This window comes from Mixophyes fleayi, chromosome 2 (genome assembly GCF_038048845.1).
Source record: "Mixophyes fleayi isolate aMixFle1 chromosome 2, aMixFle1.hap1, whole genome shotgun sequence".
NCBI lineage: Eukaryota > Metazoa > Chordata > Amphibia > Anura > Limnodynastidae > Mixophyes > Mixophyes fleayi.
This window is the reverse complement of record NC_134403.1, coordinates 111,850,294-111,869,088: the sequence shown is the minus strand read 5'-3', so window position 1 is coordinate 111,869,088 and position 18,795 is coordinate 111,850,294. Positions and strand designations below refer to the sequence as shown.

The 18,795-nt window shown below is 38.4% G+C and overlaps 1 protein-coding gene across 1 annotated transcript; it reads right to left on the bottom strand.

Moving 5' to 3' along the window:
* Positions 1 to 851: 851 nt before the first annotated feature.
* On the bottom strand, positions 852 to 18,209 carry KLF5 (KLF transcription factor 5). Its single transcript, XM_075199819.1, has 4 exons — positions 17,880 to 18,209; positions 14,745 to 15,597; positions 11,119 to 11,178; positions 852 to 2,791 (listed from the first exon to the last, which is right to left on the bottom strand). The coding sequence occupies exons 1-4, from the start codon at positions 18,063 to 18,065 to the stop codon at positions 2,613 to 2,615; spliced, it is 1,278 nt and encodes a 425-aa protein (XP_075055920.1). The 5' UTR covers positions 18,066 to 18,209; the 3' UTR covers positions 852 to 2,612.
* Positions 18,210 to 18,795: the final 586 nt, after the last annotated feature.

Below are 18,795 nucleotides of genomic sequence, written 5' to 3'. Positions count from 1 at the left end.
TAGCTCACAAACCCCTATAAATACACCTTCTCCATCTCTAATGTAAATAATCTCATTCCACAAAACTAAAGCTTTTTTTCTGCACTTTAGAGCAAAATTAGGCACACTCATGCACCTAAGACACACATGGCCACACCCTCGCTCAGCCCAATCCTCCTATCAGTTGATTTTAACTTTTTGGACTGCAAATCCATGCACTTCCAGATAAAACTAGGCAAGCTTGCACAAAGGTACTCTTGAGTGATGTCACAAAAGTGTGACTTTTGCTGCTCAACAATTACCCTTAGCAAGTCTCTTTAATACAATGCAAACACATTTATTAACACCATTATAAAAAGATAAGTAAAGCATACAAAAGGAATATTATATACAATAGTACATTCCAATATATCCTAATATTATGATTAGACAAATAAAAAAGTAGAGTTGGTGTGTGTTTAATTAAACCAAAAGAGGAAAAAAAAACATTGGACGGTGTTATTATCTACGTTTAAAAATTAAAAAATAAAAATAAAAATTGTATGCGTGAGTACTGTCTGAGTGTAAGAAGAGTAAAAATCAGAGGCCATTTCATCAGTTAGATGAGGCCTGGACAACCTGTGGCTCTCCAGGTGAATGGACAAGCCCCAGTATGCATTGCCAGATGATAGCTGGTAGGGTATGCACAGATTGCCCATGTTAGCCAGAACGTATCAATACATATAAAAAAAAATCCAGATAGTTAAAATGTAAGAATATTAGTTGACTCTTATTCACTATCATAATAATAGTGATAACATTTATTATACAGACATTATTATATATTTTGTTTTCTTTAAGGAAAAATTAAATAGAAAATAAAAAACAACTACTTGTTCGTTTTAGGCACTTTAGTTTATTGTTGTCAATAAGTACAAAGGACGTTACCAATCCATTCTGGAAACAGTAATTTGTCCCTTTATAATAACCACAATTATAAAAATACAATAAAGCAACAAAAAATGTGCACATCTTTTGTATAAACAATTAAAGTGTTGTACAAAATTATTTACATTTGTAATGTATTTACACATTCAATTGGAGGACTACAATAATGTTAATTTATCAAAAGTAGCTAAAATACAGTAGCAATCTTACAAAAGAAAAAAAAAAAGAAAAAAAACAAAACAAAACACCAACTTGAACCACAAAATAAATAGACAAGAAAATACAGCACTTTTAAAGAATGAGACTCTTTGCATTTTATGTCTTTTCTCTGCATTCTCCTTCAATTTAAGCTTTTTTTGCTGCATCAAACCTTCATCAAATCTATTTTAGTTATACAATTATTATGTAATATACTGCAAGTATATGTAAGTAAACTGCATAGTAACTTTTAAAAATTACTGTGTCCATTAACATAGGTTTTATAAACATTGTAGAACAAATTAACACCTGCATGATGAATAGTTTGCTTTCGTTTTCGGCATTAATATATCTAATAATAAAGTATGGAAATCCTCTAAAAAAAACAAAAAACAAATTACAGGTGAAGTGCAAAACTGTCTTGTAGAATTCACAGAAATAAAATATTGATGTTTCAGTTAAAAATGTCAGTGCAGTTTTGAAGAGATAGACTCTGTTGGGATGGTGTCACATCACTGCAGGTAGACAATTATATATGAGTGGATTGTAGAAGAAGGCACTGCTACAGGACAAGACAAGCTAGTTTCTCCTCTGGATGCCAGGGGGGTCTTTCCAATATTTTGCATTTTTGAAGAATGAACACATTAACTAATAGGAACTCGGGCTACAGCGATATACCTCGGAGGACAGAAGACTTGTAATATTCAAATTTAGCTTATTAAACTATGTACAAAGTAGTAAAACAGCTCTTGTATAAAGGATTTTTTTTAAAAAAACAAAACAAGAAAAACTTATTAGATATATAGCGAAGTCAGTGCAGCTTTAAAGGTTAAGTAATTAAATATTTGGGTAAGTAGCTGTGTAAAGGCTTCTTTTTAATTAGCTGTAAAGCAACCTTAACAATAAAGTCATGTTTGAGTCTTAACTACAAATGGGAAGACACATTTGAAAAAAAATGCAGATAAACAATATTAATGGGTTGTGGCGACATTGCAGTTGAAAACAAACAAAAAAACACATATACAAAAAAATTGTACTTGCATGCTCAAGTATTAGAGTTAGTTTCTATTTGTTTTGTTTTTTTATATATCATTTATGGCTTGTCCTTTGCCTGCAGTCATCTGCGACCTCATTTTATTTACTAAACACTGTAACAGTAAAGACAGTGCTTTGGTCAAAACATTACTAAACAACCTTAAAAACTCATGTTTGTTGAGATGTAAATAACTTGTCTTGAGATGAAAACTGCCAACTATGGTATACTGGGTGGAAAAGAAAATAGAAATGTTGTAGCAAAGATTATTTGAGGAGGATGACCACTTTTTATTTTAATAAAAGTGAACTTTTTCAGTTTCTCTTGCCAGCCTCCCCTCCCCCATGGAATTGCAGTCGACATGAGAACGGTGGTCAAAGTTTCCTATGCATCCACCTTATCTGCATTATATATCTGTGATGAGGCATTATTGAGAAGATTGCTTAGTGAAGAAGAGCCTCAGGCAGAGTCTAGGTTAGTTCTGATGTCTTTTCATGTGCAGGGCCAAATGGTCGGAGCGGGAGAAGCTGCGGTTGCAAACGGCGCACTGGAAGGGTTTGGCTCCTGTGTGTTTTCTGTAGTGACGCGTAAGTTCATCTGAGCGAGCAAATCTCCAGTCGCAGCCTTCCCACGTACACTTATATGGCTTCTCTCCTGCAACACATAACCACAAAAAACATTATAAATACCAAACTACTTCTATTGCCATCCCAGAAATGCGAAGACAGGTTTCAATAATTACATGAAATACATAAGCAAAGATTAGAAAGGGATGAAATTTGCTCTCAGTACAGTGACTCATAATCATCCTCTGTGGGAAGTAGTCCAACTACAGATATAGCTGTCAGAGCAGATGCTGATCTGTAGAGCTATTATAAGTCATAAAAGGACATTCAAGGGAACACATTTATCTTTTAAACAATATACGTTCTGTATTGCTCTTTTTATTGAGTAACATAAGGACATTGTGAACTGTAAGAGATGCTATGTTTAAACATTGTTTCTTCATAATACCAAACAAAATTTCCTACTATATTTCATGATAATTTCACCACTGTGTGATACCCTTATTGCAGTCTATGGATGACCCATGTTTTATAGGAAGGAAACCAAGAACAGTCTTCATTCCCACCAATGTCAGTAAATACAGACAAATATGGTAACATGTGCTAGAAACGTGTGCACATGTTTTACTGTGCATGTAAACAGGAAATAAACAGAGGAATAAATGGTACGTATAGATTTGGCATGTTCTCCTTTAGGGACATACAGACTCAATGACTTACAGTGCATGAGGTGTTCATACAATTCTCATATTCTGAGAAATCTACTTGCAACATAACTAATTATAACAAAGGTTTACACAACTATCATTCAGTCAAGACAATTATCATTATAATATATTGTAAAGCGCTGGCATACTGACCAGAGCTCTACACGGATCATGACATAAATTACATGCAATTACATGAAACAAAAGGTAAAGTTGTATGTATGGACGGACAACCTGGAGAGCTTTGGCTCTCTCTAGGAGGAGGTTACCAATGACTGTGTTACACTACATGTTCTGACCACAAAGTAATTTATTCATTGCTACTATACTGACCATCGACCATATATTTAAATGCTGCTAGTCCTTAGACCACAATAAAAGAGGTTCTCTACATCATTATCTAGCTTTTAAGTAGGGTCCCTCTGTGTCATGATTGTCCCCGGTCAGTCCTACTTTTTGCCACTCTAAATCAATACCTCAATATGTTTTTTTCTTCTGATGCTGCTGGATTATCAGAATTAGTTGAAATAGTGCCCAACAATGGTATAATTTTGTACACACCTCCCCCCCCCCCCCCCCCCAAAAAAAACAAACAAAAAAAACAAACCATTGGTGGTAATGATAGATTCAGTCAACATCATTTCACACAAGTGTCCCAATTTTCCATTTAAAAAGTTAGGGCCCAATGATAATTTGCTATTCACTTATCTTATTTAACCTGTACACAAGATTACAGACAGGTGACAAGTCCTCTTTCATAAAAATCAAACTTCCCAAGAAAATAAAACAGGTTAGAACTGTTCAGTTTGATTACTGTCCACTAAACCACACGATGCACATAAAGTGCAGGAAAGGTTTGATTCCCTTCCAATAATTTTCAAACCGTTTTTTTTTTCTAATGAAATGTCCAGAGTGCTAAATCAAAAATACTATTCTTCAAAGAGTAATGTGATTAAGCTCAGTTACTGGAACATGACGACTGAATCAAAACAGTTATTTTACCGTGCAGCAAAATGCAGATACTCCTCCACTTCAGAGGAACTTCTATGGCATTTGTTAAAATGTCAGCACTGTTCAAGTAAAACAGCATAGAGGATACTGGTACCAATCTACAGCCAAATAGTACACTCCAGTCGTTTCTTTCCAAGCCAGAAATATCAGGCACCGCACTGCCAGAAAACAGACCTATAGCTTGTCTGTTCCTACACTGCTCTGACTGCACTTCTAAATGGAATCTGCTAAAATAATCAATATTACAACATTTACAGCCTGTTAGACAATGTAAAATACACACACACACACACACACACACACACACACAAACACACTAAAGCTAAAGAATATCTACTTACATATAGGTGAAAACTAAAAGCTATTCATCAAATCTGGACATGTCACAGAATCAGTGAATTCACAACATGCAAAATGTTTGCTAATTTTAATTGACTAAGAATGGCTCTTCCAGGGTTGTATTTAGCGTGTTGTTGAAGTGTACATTCAAGCAAGAGGGCCCCCTTTACAACTCCTGAGAAGTGCTGAGGTTACAGCCTTTTCAGATGGCTGGCAAAGCATTCTGGGGCTTTTAGTTTCACAACACCTGGAAAGCCACCGGTTGGCCAGACCTGCTTTACAGTCACTTTGAGACCTAGGTACTTGATCTGCCAGCCGATCTGCCCACAAGTGTGGCCATGTTGGAAATAGATAGTGTTGTTCACGGTTGGCTTGTATGTGGCCTGCATTAGGTTAGCGATATAAAACAAGAATACGTTTTCCATACTAGTCAATCTGAAGGAAAGGCTAAGAACCACAAGGAGCAGGTTGGTACACTTGTGAATGAAAGCACCGCCAGTCAGTAATTGTATACCACGCTGTCCCCCGGCACTGATCAATACCCCCCCACACCATTCCTCTGTTCCAACTGAGTGGACACACAATTGTTAATGCAACTTGAGACAGTGCAAGAATCACCTGATCTTAACACAAACAATAGAGATACAGCTCATCTCCCAGTGTAAGCCACGCTCACATTTCCATGCACCATATTGAGGAAGTTAAATTACATTTGTATATTTTTAACATATGCTTTCAATTGGAAAAAAAAAGTACCTGTCTTTCCTCCAGAATATGAAGTCAAAAGAAAAATGGTAACGGTTTCCTACAGGTGTGACGTAGCAAGGACGGTAACTGTTACTAAGTGCATCATTACACATCACCCAGCTGTGACAATGAGCAGAGTTCACTAGGGCATTATACAAATATAAAAGAGCCAATAGACCCCCTACCCCAATGGAATGTGACCTGGTGCCGGCATAAAAGAGCTACACCTCAGCAGTGTACTAATAGAATTATATAATATCACAGGTAGAAAACCTCTTGTCTTACTGTCACAGTGATAAACAGCTTTTGATATTGAAATTCAGGTAAGACAAGAGAACCAAACGTATTGTTACTGAAACACTGCTATATTGCAGGCTCTTGTCACATGACAGTTACCTTCCGGCAATGTAACCAATGTTAGTTTGTTTTTACCTTCCCACTGTGCAGAGCTGCAGGCTATGGCTGGCTATTTACATATAGCCTGTGCTGACCAGCCATATCCCAGGCAGACTGGACTATACACATACATACATGGCTGCAGTTTGCCAAGGAAACTAATGATAAATGGTATGTGCAATAGCTCAGAAATTGAGTGCTCAAAATGGGAGTTTATGAACCCGTATATAGAGGTCACCAAAAAGTGCTACATTGACTTTAATCTAATTGTTAACACAGAATCTATTTTTTTTTCCACAAAGGATCCAGAGGTCCATGTCTTACCCTATAAGTATGTTCTTGGCTAGTTCAGGTGTGGTCCTGCTCCTGGTATGTGTTATATACCCAGTCACTGCATTGTACCACCTTGTGCGTATTATTTAAATAAATAGGGTTTGTGCTGACAACCTATGGTTTTACATACACGTGGTCAAATCTGAAAGTGTCGTCCTTTTGCCAGCCAGTCGGACCCGAGGGTGCACCATTACTAATGTGCATGGAGATTGCCGATCTATCCATGCCCATGCTGCAGTCTGCAGCCAGTCACATCTAAAACAGTCTAACTGCCCGTCAAAATAACCACATATGGATGTGCACCTTATGGATAAAATGATAGATGTACAGACGATAAACACCAATTGGTGGGATTTTCAAACGGAAGGATTATCAGAGTAATTCAAGAGGTGGAAGAGTGCATGTTGGTCAGTTAGTAGGACGTGATGAAGCATGGAACTATTATAGCAAAACATGCAATTTTATAATGTAAATAAATGTAAAACTATGATAATAAAAGAATGCACATAACCACAAAGTGACCAAATCTGCTATAGATAGATAGAGGTATATATTATTTAGAACGGCTCTTTTATTGGAAATGGATTTTAATTTAATTACAGAAATTGCCTCTGTGTTAAGGTTCTATAATAACATCTATTTAAGCTGCTGTAAACTTATTTTGCAATGCACAAAATGTTCCCGAGAAGCCATGTTCTGCCAAGTAACTGCCTTGCTTAGTTCTCAGTTAAAACCCAAGACTCCAGAGAACAAGGATTCTCCCAGCAAAAGAGAGTATTAGAGCTTGTCTGTGTTTGTTCTGAAACAAAATCTATTAGGAGGTATTCAAGCTGATTGAAAGGACCAACAAGGTTGAATAAATAATAAGAAAAGACTGAGGGGTTTTTGATACAAAAGAAATTCTGAAAGTGTTTTGACTCCTCGCACCAGACAAACTTTGCTTCAGGCTTTTTATTTTATTTAAAATGACAGGTTGTAAAGGGAGGTTATCATTCACAGGTGATTTAAAACCATTGTCATGAAACTAAGATTAGGAAGAAAATGCAGTTTGAATAGTCAGCGATTACTATAGAACGAGTTTGGCCAGATAAACAGGACTGCTGAATACCCCAAGGCCATTTTAAACATATTAAACAAAGCTTTGTTAAATTGAATTGCATGGTACTGTCTTATTAATTTCGGATTTGCTTTGAAGGCAACTTAGTCTAATAATAGTGTTTTAAAGATTAAAAAGATTTTTTTCTTTTTTAAAAACAAAAAAACAAAACCCAAACTAAACCGCAGAGATACATTGTCAGATATTGAGTGCTTGAGGAGGGACAATAAGCTGGTTACAGATGTGGAGGTGCAGAAAAACAAACAGGAGGAATTAGCACATGGGACCATTGTGTGCAGCCTTCAAACAATGCTTGATTAATGAAACCTAAACTTGTTAAAGTTAATTAGAGTAGACATTATGAAGTGTACAAGTTCCATAAATAATTCAATGTTAGCATAGCATATCAATTACTTTTCTCACAGCTTAGCTCAATGCTAAAAGAGAGGTCATGCTCAGATGCTTAAGTCAACTCCAGTTTGTTTCATGGTTATATCACACAATAAAGAATTAAACATTAAAAATATAGAAGCCATTATTTATAAAAACAAAACACAAAAAAAAAACCGCAGTACTAAGCAGGATATTTGTTCGGTGACAAGTTGAAAAAAAAAAAAAACTCCAGCAAATAAGTTCTTTTTTCTAGAAATGTGGAAAGACACAGAAGAATGGGTCTTTGCTAATCCCATAAATTAGCCATGATCGCTGCTGAACCAAGGTTAGCAGATAAAGAAATGACTCAATATCTGTGCGGGACACTGTATAGCAATATGTTTAAGCTGGGATTATGAAAACACATATTGCTTAGAACAGTTTTGTTTAGCATGGTAACAGTCTGCTAAACAGACCTTTGTTCTACTTCTTTTATTTTTTTACAGTGGCTGTTAGAGATAACTGCTTCAATTATCAAAGCTAGAATTTCCATAGTAACCCCTGGCTTTCAGATAGCTTCTTTTACACACGCACACACACAAATAATCAATTAAGAATTTTAAAAAAACAAGAATTTGTCTCTATAACAATGTGACAATTTATTTTTTTCTAAATTGGTGATGGCTTACATTTATTGGAGCCAAGAACAGCCTGAAAATTAATATTTTAAGTGAACAAAATGATTCAAGATGGATCCTTATATGTGTATTATAAGATAATAAGAACACAAAATAAATGATATTACTGAAGGATGTAAAACTTTTTTTCTTTTTTTTTAAAGTTGACATTTTTTGGATGTAGAGGGGGAAAGGTGGTTTTAATAAATAAAGTGGAGAATTGATATGAAAAAGACATAAGCATTGCTTCAATGAGGTTCCTTTGTCTTATTTTGGATTAAACAGCAGGGTGATCTACCCATACTTGGCTGAGTGTTACTAACTTTGGGGGAATTTTCAGTAACACTGAGGTCCTCATTTACAGTTGGACACAAGTCCTTCTGATCAGCGCAAAAAGCACTTTTGGCCAAGGATCCGTCTCAGTTTGCACTCCGATTGAGACGGATCTCCCTCTTCCACCTCTCTGCGCTTAGAGAGGTGGAACAGGGGAAGAGATGGGTGAGCCTAGCAATGTAAAGGAGTGTTCACACACTTAACATGCTATTTAGAGTTGAAAGCAACCGCAGATAGGTCTCTAAGAGACTTATCTTTTGCAGGTGCTTTCAGCTGGTGCAGAGACCTTGGTGTATTAAAAAAGTAAGTAATTTTTTAAAAAAAAAATTTGTTGACCCCCTCCCAAACGCCATAACCAACCCTTGTGCTGTTGGGGGAGGGGCAATTTTTATTTTATTTTTTACATTTTTTTTATTTAAATATCTGCTTTACAGGATGCTGTGCATGATACACTTGCACGCCGGCCCATAAGGCTGATAAAGAGGCGTGTTTGTGCAATTTGCACAGTATTCTAAGTATTCTAAGTTGCACGAATCTAAGCATCTGTGCCACTCTAAATACTGTGCAAATTACGGGATGCAATTTACACTTACGATTTTAGTGTAAATTGCATCCGACTGTAAATGAGGCCCTGAGTGAGCAATGTGAAACAAGCTATATAAAAGGTGCAACAATGATTTTTACAATTAGATGTACCTTGTTTGACTTTACAGCTGGGGAAGCAGTCAAGAATACCTGGAAATTTAGTAAAATAGTTTTCGATATTTTAAATGCAGAAATCAGAAAATAATTAAAATAAATTATTATGCTGGACAAAACCTGCTTATAGAACCTGCGGTAGTGGACTCTAAATCATGGCCCTGTTACAAATCCAGTTTTTAAGTGTCATGTCTGCATAATTTTCTCAGCTTGTACAGAGTGGGGTAACCCTACAGGAGAATCTGGAAAGTCTAGACTTAGCATTGTTCATCTGTTTACAAAGTTCTTGTGTAGGGTCACCAAGGTTACAGTTTGTAAGTGCTCTTGTCTTAGCTATAACATTATCAATTGGGACGATCAGCTAAAGGAGACCAGAGATGCTTGTAAGTACATGCCGCATATGTTGAAGGATTTGATATGTTCTTTGTATCAAGGTGGGTTTCATCTCTCATTCAGACAAGACATAAAGGATGAAGTTTACAAAGCTTGAGAACCCTGCTGCTCCACCAGGTCTAGGCACACAGACATTTAGTAATTGATAGTATATGAAACAAATTGGATGCATGAGCACAGTTACATGCGTTTGAGACCATGATCTCTTGAGACCTGCATCAGTGCGAAAGGAGCCTCACATCGTAACCATGGCCCATAGGTGCCCTGCTCCTTAGTTGCAGTCTGTGGCTTACCGCTTTCTTCTATTGCCCTCCTTACACTATGACCCAGTCCCTATAACAGGCAGCCCTGTCTCCACTACCATAATCCATACTTGGCAACTTTTAAAGGTTGGCCTCCAGGAGATCCCAGAGGGAAGTGGGTGTGTGGGGGCGGGGTTCGGGAATCTCATCATTTTTGGCATTCCCCTCTGCGAATCAATGACGCAAATGCATAAATATACCGTGGGGCGGGGGATGATTTGGGCAAAATGACGCAGTTCCTTGAGAATCGCGTTATGGAGGCTTCAAATCCTGCCCACTTCACTAGGAAGCAGGCAGATGCAGGAGAATGCCGTATTCTCCCAGGAGTCTGGGAGACCTACCATGAATTCGGAAGACTCTCGGACATTCCGGGAGAATGGGCAAGAATGACCTAATCCCACAAATAGAAAGGTCACTGCCTCCTGTTATATCAGCACACTCATACCCTGAAATGTTGTCACTGGTGTGCTGCTGTGAGAATTCTGATGAACTGATTTGACTACAGGTTGTTCTACTCCTGCCACTCCAATATACTGAGATTATTATCTAACTAGTCTCCTTCACATGTCTTAAGAATGTGTTATCATGAAACAGGGCCACCCTTTTATAACTCCATTCCTAAATGTTATCTCATTTTCATACCAAACTCACTAAACAAATGCCACTACTATACCACTCATTCTTAATCCAGGTTTCCTATTGGTCTGAATTTAGCAGGAACTGGTATGGAGACACTACATAAGGAGTACAGGATTAAATTAATATTATGATTTTGCCCATAAAATAGCAGCTTCCTTTTTAGGCAACAGATACATTTTAAAGTAGGAAAACAAAACCTACATGGCCAGGTGATTTCATTTAACCATGGACATGAACAAAGCATATGACAAAATTAGCCATTAACGAGTACCTCAAAGTGAAAAAAGCACTGAACACACAGACTTCAAAAAGGGAAGGTTTCTATGAATAATATTTACTTAACCATTAAAATGAACAATAAATACACATACCAGTATGTGTTCTCAGGTGAGCTTTTAAATGGGATGACTTTGTATACACCTTTGTGCAACCTGCAATAGAAGAACAATGACAAGCATGGTTGTTACAATGAAAATGCTAAATTGTTTCACAAAGTAAAAAAAAGCAAAAAACACATGGCAAACAAATCCTAAGAACATGGACTTTCGCGGGTTCCTAAAATACATTTCACTGCAGACCTCACTGGTAGCCACAAAGTAGAGGAGAAAAACTCCATGTACATATAAATGGAACACACTTTCAGGGAAACATGTCTACAGTTCCCCCCAAATAGAAACAAATAATCCTTCATTAATGTTAGAACAGATGTAGCTTGTCAGATCCCATGTATATATATTCTTATTAAGCTTACTTATTTGTCAGAGTTATTCCTAGCCACACGTATTCATCTGCATTCTTGCATTCTAAAAATACCTGGGGAGATTCCAGAATCAGAAAGTGCAGCATAGTTCATCATTACTTGGCCAAAATGAAAGTCTGAATTGCTATGTTCACAGATCTTTTATTAATGTCTTGACTATTATTATTTATGGGTATTATTCTAAATGCTGTGCCACACTGAATTGTTACAGCAGAATGAGCCTACATTAGTGACATCACAAACAGCTACAGACAACGAGCCCTTAATCTAAATGGCAGAACAAACTTTTTGGCAGTGTATCATTTGCATTAAGATGCAAAAAAATATAGAGAAACAGGAATTTAACTTATAATATAGTGAATTCAAGATATCCAATTGGAGGACTTTTAGGACCTCATTTAGAGTCGGACGCAAAGTCCGTTTCAGGCGCATCTAACCAAAAAACACTACCACGCATGTGCAGAAAGCACCATATCCGCCTGCATCTTGGATGCATATAACACTTGCAACTCACTACGAGAGAATGGGAGGAACACAGAATTGTGAAGGCATGACCATGTAAATACATCCTAGTCGGTGAGGCGCAGGCGCAACACACGTCATAACAGGGCTAAAGATGTGCGGCAGGAATTAGGTGGCGCAGGCGTTAGCTAGCTGCAGGAACTGCTCGCAGCTCGATAGGGTATTAAGAGTGGGACGCAACTGGGGTTGCTTGCCACTCGTAATACCCTACCAAGCTGCAACACACTCCCACTTCTAAGCTCCTTACACGGACTTTGTGTCCGACTCTAAATGAGGTCCTTACTGTCTCTGTAGTAACATGTATACAGCAATATATATATTTGATGAAAACTGTTATATGGAACTTGCTGTTGTGTAAGAATGGACACTCCCATATGTGGGAGGTGCTTGTTACAAAAGTTATCACATTATAGCACCAGTTTTGAATGATAATTTGGCCACTACTAGGTTATGCTCTACTTGTATCTATGGACAGTGCTTCAGTATTCTCTGTAATAAAATCTGTCCCATGACCTGCAGCTGTACCATATTTACAGCAATCACTAATCACTTTACAGCTTTAGATTACTTTATAGACATATAAAAGACAAATATGTGGTCTGCAATATTTAAATTTTGAAACCTAGTCTGCCCCAGTAAATTATAGGGGAAATAACACAACTTCTAGAAACATGCAAAAAAGGTTCAATTTGATGAATAACTTGTCTACTATTCTAGGCAGCTAAAGATACTGAGGTTGTATCAAGTCTTACACAAACTAAAGACTAATCGGAGTACACCCAAATAGCTAAAAAGCAATTCATGTAATTAATGTGAATGTTATTGTAGTTGTACTGTACTATCAACCCCCCCCCCCCCTTCCCGTAACTGGTAAAACAGTAGGAGCCTGATTCATTAAGGAACTTAGGTAATAAGTTTCTTACTTAAGTCTTCTGGACAAAACCATGTTAAAATGCAAGGGGTGAAAATTAGTTTTCTATTTTGCACATAAGTTAAATTATGTCTGTTTTTTCATCCTAAAACTGCCTTGAGAATTTTGAAAATAAGCCTGGCTTGCACTGATCTCTAAGACACAGCTGACTGGATGACTCACATCATTCCATTGCTCATCCAATCAGCAGGGTCTTGACAACAGGTGCAAGCACCATCTCAATAGATATAGATTGGGTGGGGTTGTAATTAGAGTGAGTATTTGCTTAACACTGGAGCTTGTGAAGGGACCCCTACAGTTTTATTATACCTGAGTCATCATTAAAGGGGCTGTTGCAAAGTTGGCTGTAAAATGGGTGTAAATTACTCTGTATAAAAAATAAATAAATAAATAAATAAATACACAGAAAATAAGTATCTCTGCCCATTTGTAGAGACGTTCTCATATCGAGATGCGTACGCCTGCACATCAGCAGCATATACACCTGGTTTACAACAAGTCATCATCATCATCAGTATTTTGACCTAAGATGCACCTAACAGGCATATATGCATGTTTCTGCAGATCTGCATGAGCCGCACTTGCATTAATGCCTATTCTATAATAGAGGAAAGCTAGAACGCCCCTTCCCTCCACAATCCCACCTCTCCAGGTAGGGAAGCGCAAGTGCCAGAATCCCGCAAGTTTGCTCAAATGCGTGGTCCCACTTTCAGAGCATGTGTAGAGCAAGTTAATACAAGGTATGCTACGCAAACTGACGTATGTCTGACGTTACATCAGCCCTTAAGTGATGGTCCAATGAACCACACTTACTGTTCCACATATAGAAAGCGTTGTCACTAACAGATTCCAGTATACTATTCTGTAAACTAGAAATTTACAAGCTAGAAATTACCGCTCAATACAACCCCCCCTCCCAAAAAAAACAACTAAAAACAGAAAACACTTGTGGTTCAGGCAACAGAGGAATAGCAACACTACCCAAATTTAAAATGCTTTAAAAGCATTAGCATTCAGCTCAAGATAGGTTTACAGATTAGTACCACTAATCGGCTCATGATAGATCACTTAAAAAATTATCTGCATTCATTGTCATTATTGCTTTTGTTATGAGCTTGTAATTGGAAAACACCAGATCATTTTTTATATCTCTTTTTTTCCCTACTATTGCCCCCCCCCCCTCCCCCATCCCATACTAGTAAACCCATAAGAGGTTAATTTAACCTAGCTGGGATTTTACATGATGCTATCTCCAAGAAGACAGGTTATCAAAGGAGATGATTGGACAAGCCACCACTCCCTTCTAATCAGCTATAGGAAAACATTTCGATGCAGGTAGTTTACTTAGATGTCTCTTGGCTATAAGTTTGTGTGTGTTGTGGCAAAGATATTTAAAGCAACAAGTATCCTTGTCACGAGAACCTCACAGATATATTACTTTATTGTCAAAACATTGTTACCTGGAGTTTTCTTTTAAATGTACCCATTTCTTTGCAGCACCGAAGATTAACCGTCATGGAAAGTGCTGCAAAATTGTGGCAACAAAATAAAAAGGAACCATAGTACGACTACCTGCCATTTCCTATTATTGTGCAGTGGTAAGGGGTCAAATTAATCTGATGCACCTCAGCTAAAATCTCCAGCACTAACCTGAAAAATGTATAATTATTAATCTAGATCGTTTTGTTGTCTCTCTCTGTCAAGGCCATAAGACCACTTAGAGGGAATAAATGTATGACTTGTTTTCTACTATTGCAGTGTATACATTACCAAAAGTGTCTTACCAGGATAATCACAATAGTGAATTCTCCTTTTCTCCAAGTCTGGGTTGTTTCTGCGATTGTAGCGGACTTGCTGAATAGTCACAGGTGACATTTGGACTGGTGTAGGTAAGGGTGGATTGTGAATTGCCATCTTGGAAGCAATTGTGGCTGCATATGACGGGGGTGGATTTAAACTCTGGAGAAGTTCTGCTTGTCGATCTGGGCTGCCAGGTTCCGAACTGGGAGGTGAAGGAGGAAAGTAGGTGGCTTCTTGTTGTTGCATGAACTGGCCGTGCATGTTATATGAACACTGGGGAATGCCCTGAAATGGCTTCATTGTGGTCTGTGATACAGGGGAAGGGAGTGTGAATCCAGATAAGTCTGTGGACAATGAAGCATTGCTAATAGCGTCCATCACTGGGCTCTGGTTTGTGGAGTTCAAGTCCATATCTGACGCACTTAACAGCTGATATAACTGGCCATGTTGGGGATTAACAGAAAGCTGGATATCTGGTGAAGGCAGCTCTTGTTTGATGTAAATGTTATTTAGATCTGTGTTTTGGTGAGAACTGAAGATGCTGGTAAACTCGGGAAGAGGCTGTGTGGCGGTAGCTTCAGTCTGCTGGTTGAAAACTGTAACAGGCTCTGTCTTAATGTGGGTGACTGTAGGCCTCTGAGCCTTATACAAGTTTGTTCTTAGGTGAGTGATGTCTGGAAGGAAGACATTCATGTTGATACTGTAAGGTAGTCCGTCGCTGTCATTAAAGAACTGGTCAATGCCTGATGCACTGTCTCTTCTGTACTTCTTCTGCTCTGGCATCATGTTTACAGGAATTGGATTAGGTGACAGATACTTCTCCATTTCACATCTAGTCTGCATATGAAAAAAAAAAATCATTATATTTAATTGTAATTACCAAATGCATAGACAAATGTTGTTTAGTTAAATGTACAACATATATTTTTTTTCTAAAAACAAAACCCAGAGTCAAAATAGTTGTGCTATTCATACATCCTCTTTTGGGTCTTACATCCTTATAAAACCGCTTTACACCAGAACATTTAATGGATAAATATACTATACTGTATAAATCATCATCATCATTTATTTATACAGCACCACTGATTCCGCAGTGCTGTTGAGATCAGTCCCTGCCCCATTGGAGCTTGCAGTCTAAATTTCCCAACACAAACAGACAGACACACAGACTAGGGTCAATTTGATAGTAGCCAATTAACCTACCAGTATGTTTTTGGAGTGTGGGAGACAACCGGAGCACCCGGAGGAAACCCACGCAAACACGGGGAGAACATACAAACTCCGCACAGATAAGACCATGGTCGGGAATTGAACTCATGACCCCAGTGCTGTGAGGCAGAAGTGCTAACTACTTAGCCACGGTGTTGCCCATAAATAACTTGAAAAGGTGTCTGTACACCACTGAAATATTTATTAATTTCTATTTTTTTCTTCGTTATTACAAACTTTTGATATATACTTCCTTTGTGTGGAGGGGTTGGAATTGTCACCAGGATAAATAACAGTGGTTTAAGTAGTGTGTTTTATGAAAACCTTATGATGATGGCAGGTAGTGGTCCAAAAGGTGCAATCAGAAAGTCCACACTTATGCAAACACTACGTCCTAGATGGCCTGCTTAAATGTCACTTGGAAATTAATAATTGTGTAATCTAAACTACCATTTTTTGCAGATGCGGCACTCTCATGTGTAATCCTCACCCAGATACATATCAAGCATATTTTACAATTACAAGTGGTGCATTGTAGGCCGTGGGTGGCTGTAGGCTGATATTACCAACCCAGTCATCAGCAAAACATTTATCATGTAGTCTTCAAATGGACAAATGCTACATTCCCCCTTGCACTGTAAAATCTCCAGTCATTCCTAATCCCCTCAGCATTCCCTAAAATGAATCAGCTGACAAATGGAAAACAAGTGCAATAATTCACAAGAAATCAGCTTTAGCAAACATAAGCTAAAGTCACTTCCCAAAACGGCCTACACAATAGACATGCAGAGAGCTTGGAAGCAGCTTCAATGGAGTGAATTTTACTGCTTGTTATTGAGCCAGTGCCTGCAGCTTCTACATTAACAGGAAAAGACTTGTAGCTCATTATTGTCAACATCACTTACACAATTCTGAGCTATAAAATATTAACCATTGGAGAGCAATATTACTGCTAAAAAGTAAAGATTATATGACTTAGGGTTTCTTTTATCCTACTAAAGTAAGTTTAAAGTAATTCATAATAATCGTTAGAATCCCTGTTTGAACTCCCTTATAAACATTTTAAAGTTGAGGCAAATCACACTCCAAAATCATACCCAAAGCTAAATGTACACAAAACATCGCCATTATTCACAAGCGTTTATACAGTATATTAATTGCACACACTAATCATCTTAATAGAGAATATGAATAGAAAACCTGGAAGTGGTCATCTCAGTTTGCGGTTAGCCCTTTCTGATTTTAGCTGGCCCAGCTGTTGTTTGCATCATGTGGAACTCGTCCCAAGCCAATGTATGTTTTATTTCTGATGTGCAGGAGTGTGCGTGTGGGGGAGACAGGCAGCCAGCTGCTCTCCTGCTACTAGCAGCCCAGCAATCCCTGGCAGCGCCCTCCAAATAACACTCAGCCTGGTAGTACTGGTAGCTGATGAGGGTGGCTGTGCCACTTAGCCCTCAGCGAGAAATACTACAGTCATACCCGAGCGCAAAGCGAGGCGTAGAGCAGTGCATTGATGCCTAAGTGCCTCCTTGTGACACAGGATCACACGCACAGAATGCAGTCATTTGCCTGAGACAGATTAGATAGATAGAGAGATAGATAGAGAGATAGATAGATAGATAGATAGATAGGAATAACCTGCCAGATAGATGTTGCAAGGCAACCCGGGATTTGTAGGTCCACAGCCTGCCTACCTCCGATTATAAACTATTAGGAGGACACGATAAAGATGGGCTACATAACACATGTTAACACCAAATAAAACGATTTAAAAGTTCCATGTTGCTCAATTTTCCAAACACACATTTTACTAAGATCGCTCCCTGGCTGCACCTGACGCTACGGTGCATATGTCAAGAAACAGCACTTTGCCAGCGCAGACATGGGCGAGAGGTAGGGAGTCTTACCTGGACCATGTCATCAGGCAACAACCTGGAGCCCTTCATCTCCTCTGCAAATGCAGCTCCTCCGGCTGAGGGGTCCCCTCTACTGGGGGGTTGTCCCCTATTCCCAACAACAGGTTTCAACTGTGTGAAGACAGGTTCGTCCAATCGCCCCAGCCTGGCACTCATGGTTAGCACCGTAGTGGCCATAGTCTCTGTACACAAGTCCACAATATGCCCCGATTACCGAGCCCGGACGAGGAAGAAAGTGAGATGACAATAACAGTACAGCTAGGCGACAGGACAGGGTGCTTGCCGCAAAGTACAGTTTGCAGACCTAAGATGCTACCTGTTGCAGGGTGTGTATCCCACTTTATTCCGGGGATGGACAGCGGGCAGGGCTTCTGCAGATCACGGTCCAATGCCCTGTGCGGGGAGGGGCGGTGTGTGGGTGTACTGGAGACGGGCGGGGAGGGGACTCCTTCCCGGGCTGACATGAAGCCGTATGGCGGTGAATACAGGAAAGAACAACACAGATGCACATCTGTACAGTAACAAACCGCACAGCCTGATGCTGCTGCTGGAGGATTCATTCCTTATCTGTGGCTGATTGCATTATTCTGTACGTTTAGTATCCGAGGATCTGTTATTTCATTAAATGAATTAGCGCCACTACGTTATCTATACATATACATATACATATCCCCACATCAGGCAGGTATAGCAAACACTGGACTCATTATCTGTCGCCTGGCAGACAATATTGAGCTATTTTAATTTATGTTACTGCTATTTTGTAATGGAACAATAATCATGTCATGTAATAATTGTATAATACACAATTGTTTCACCAAACCATGTAGGACTTCACTTCTAAAGTGCCAATAGTTTTGGAACTGCAAAACCTTTTATTAAATAATAATAATATATAAATATTTAT

Excerpts from the sequence above, each read along its gene's own strand:
- KLF5 (XM_075199819.1), bottom strand. The coding sequence starts at position 18,065 with ATGGCCACTACGGTGCTAACCATGAGTGCCAGGCTGGGGCGATTGGAC. Across the intron at positions 11,179-14,744 it reads TCACTATTGTGATTATCCTG|GTTGCACAAAGGTGTATACA; the intron begins GTAAGACACTTT and ends CTTCTATTGCAG. Across the intron at positions 2,792-11,118 it reads TCACCTGAGAACACATACTG|GAGAGAAGCCATATAAGTGT; the intron begins GTATGTGTATTT and ends TATGTGTTGCAG.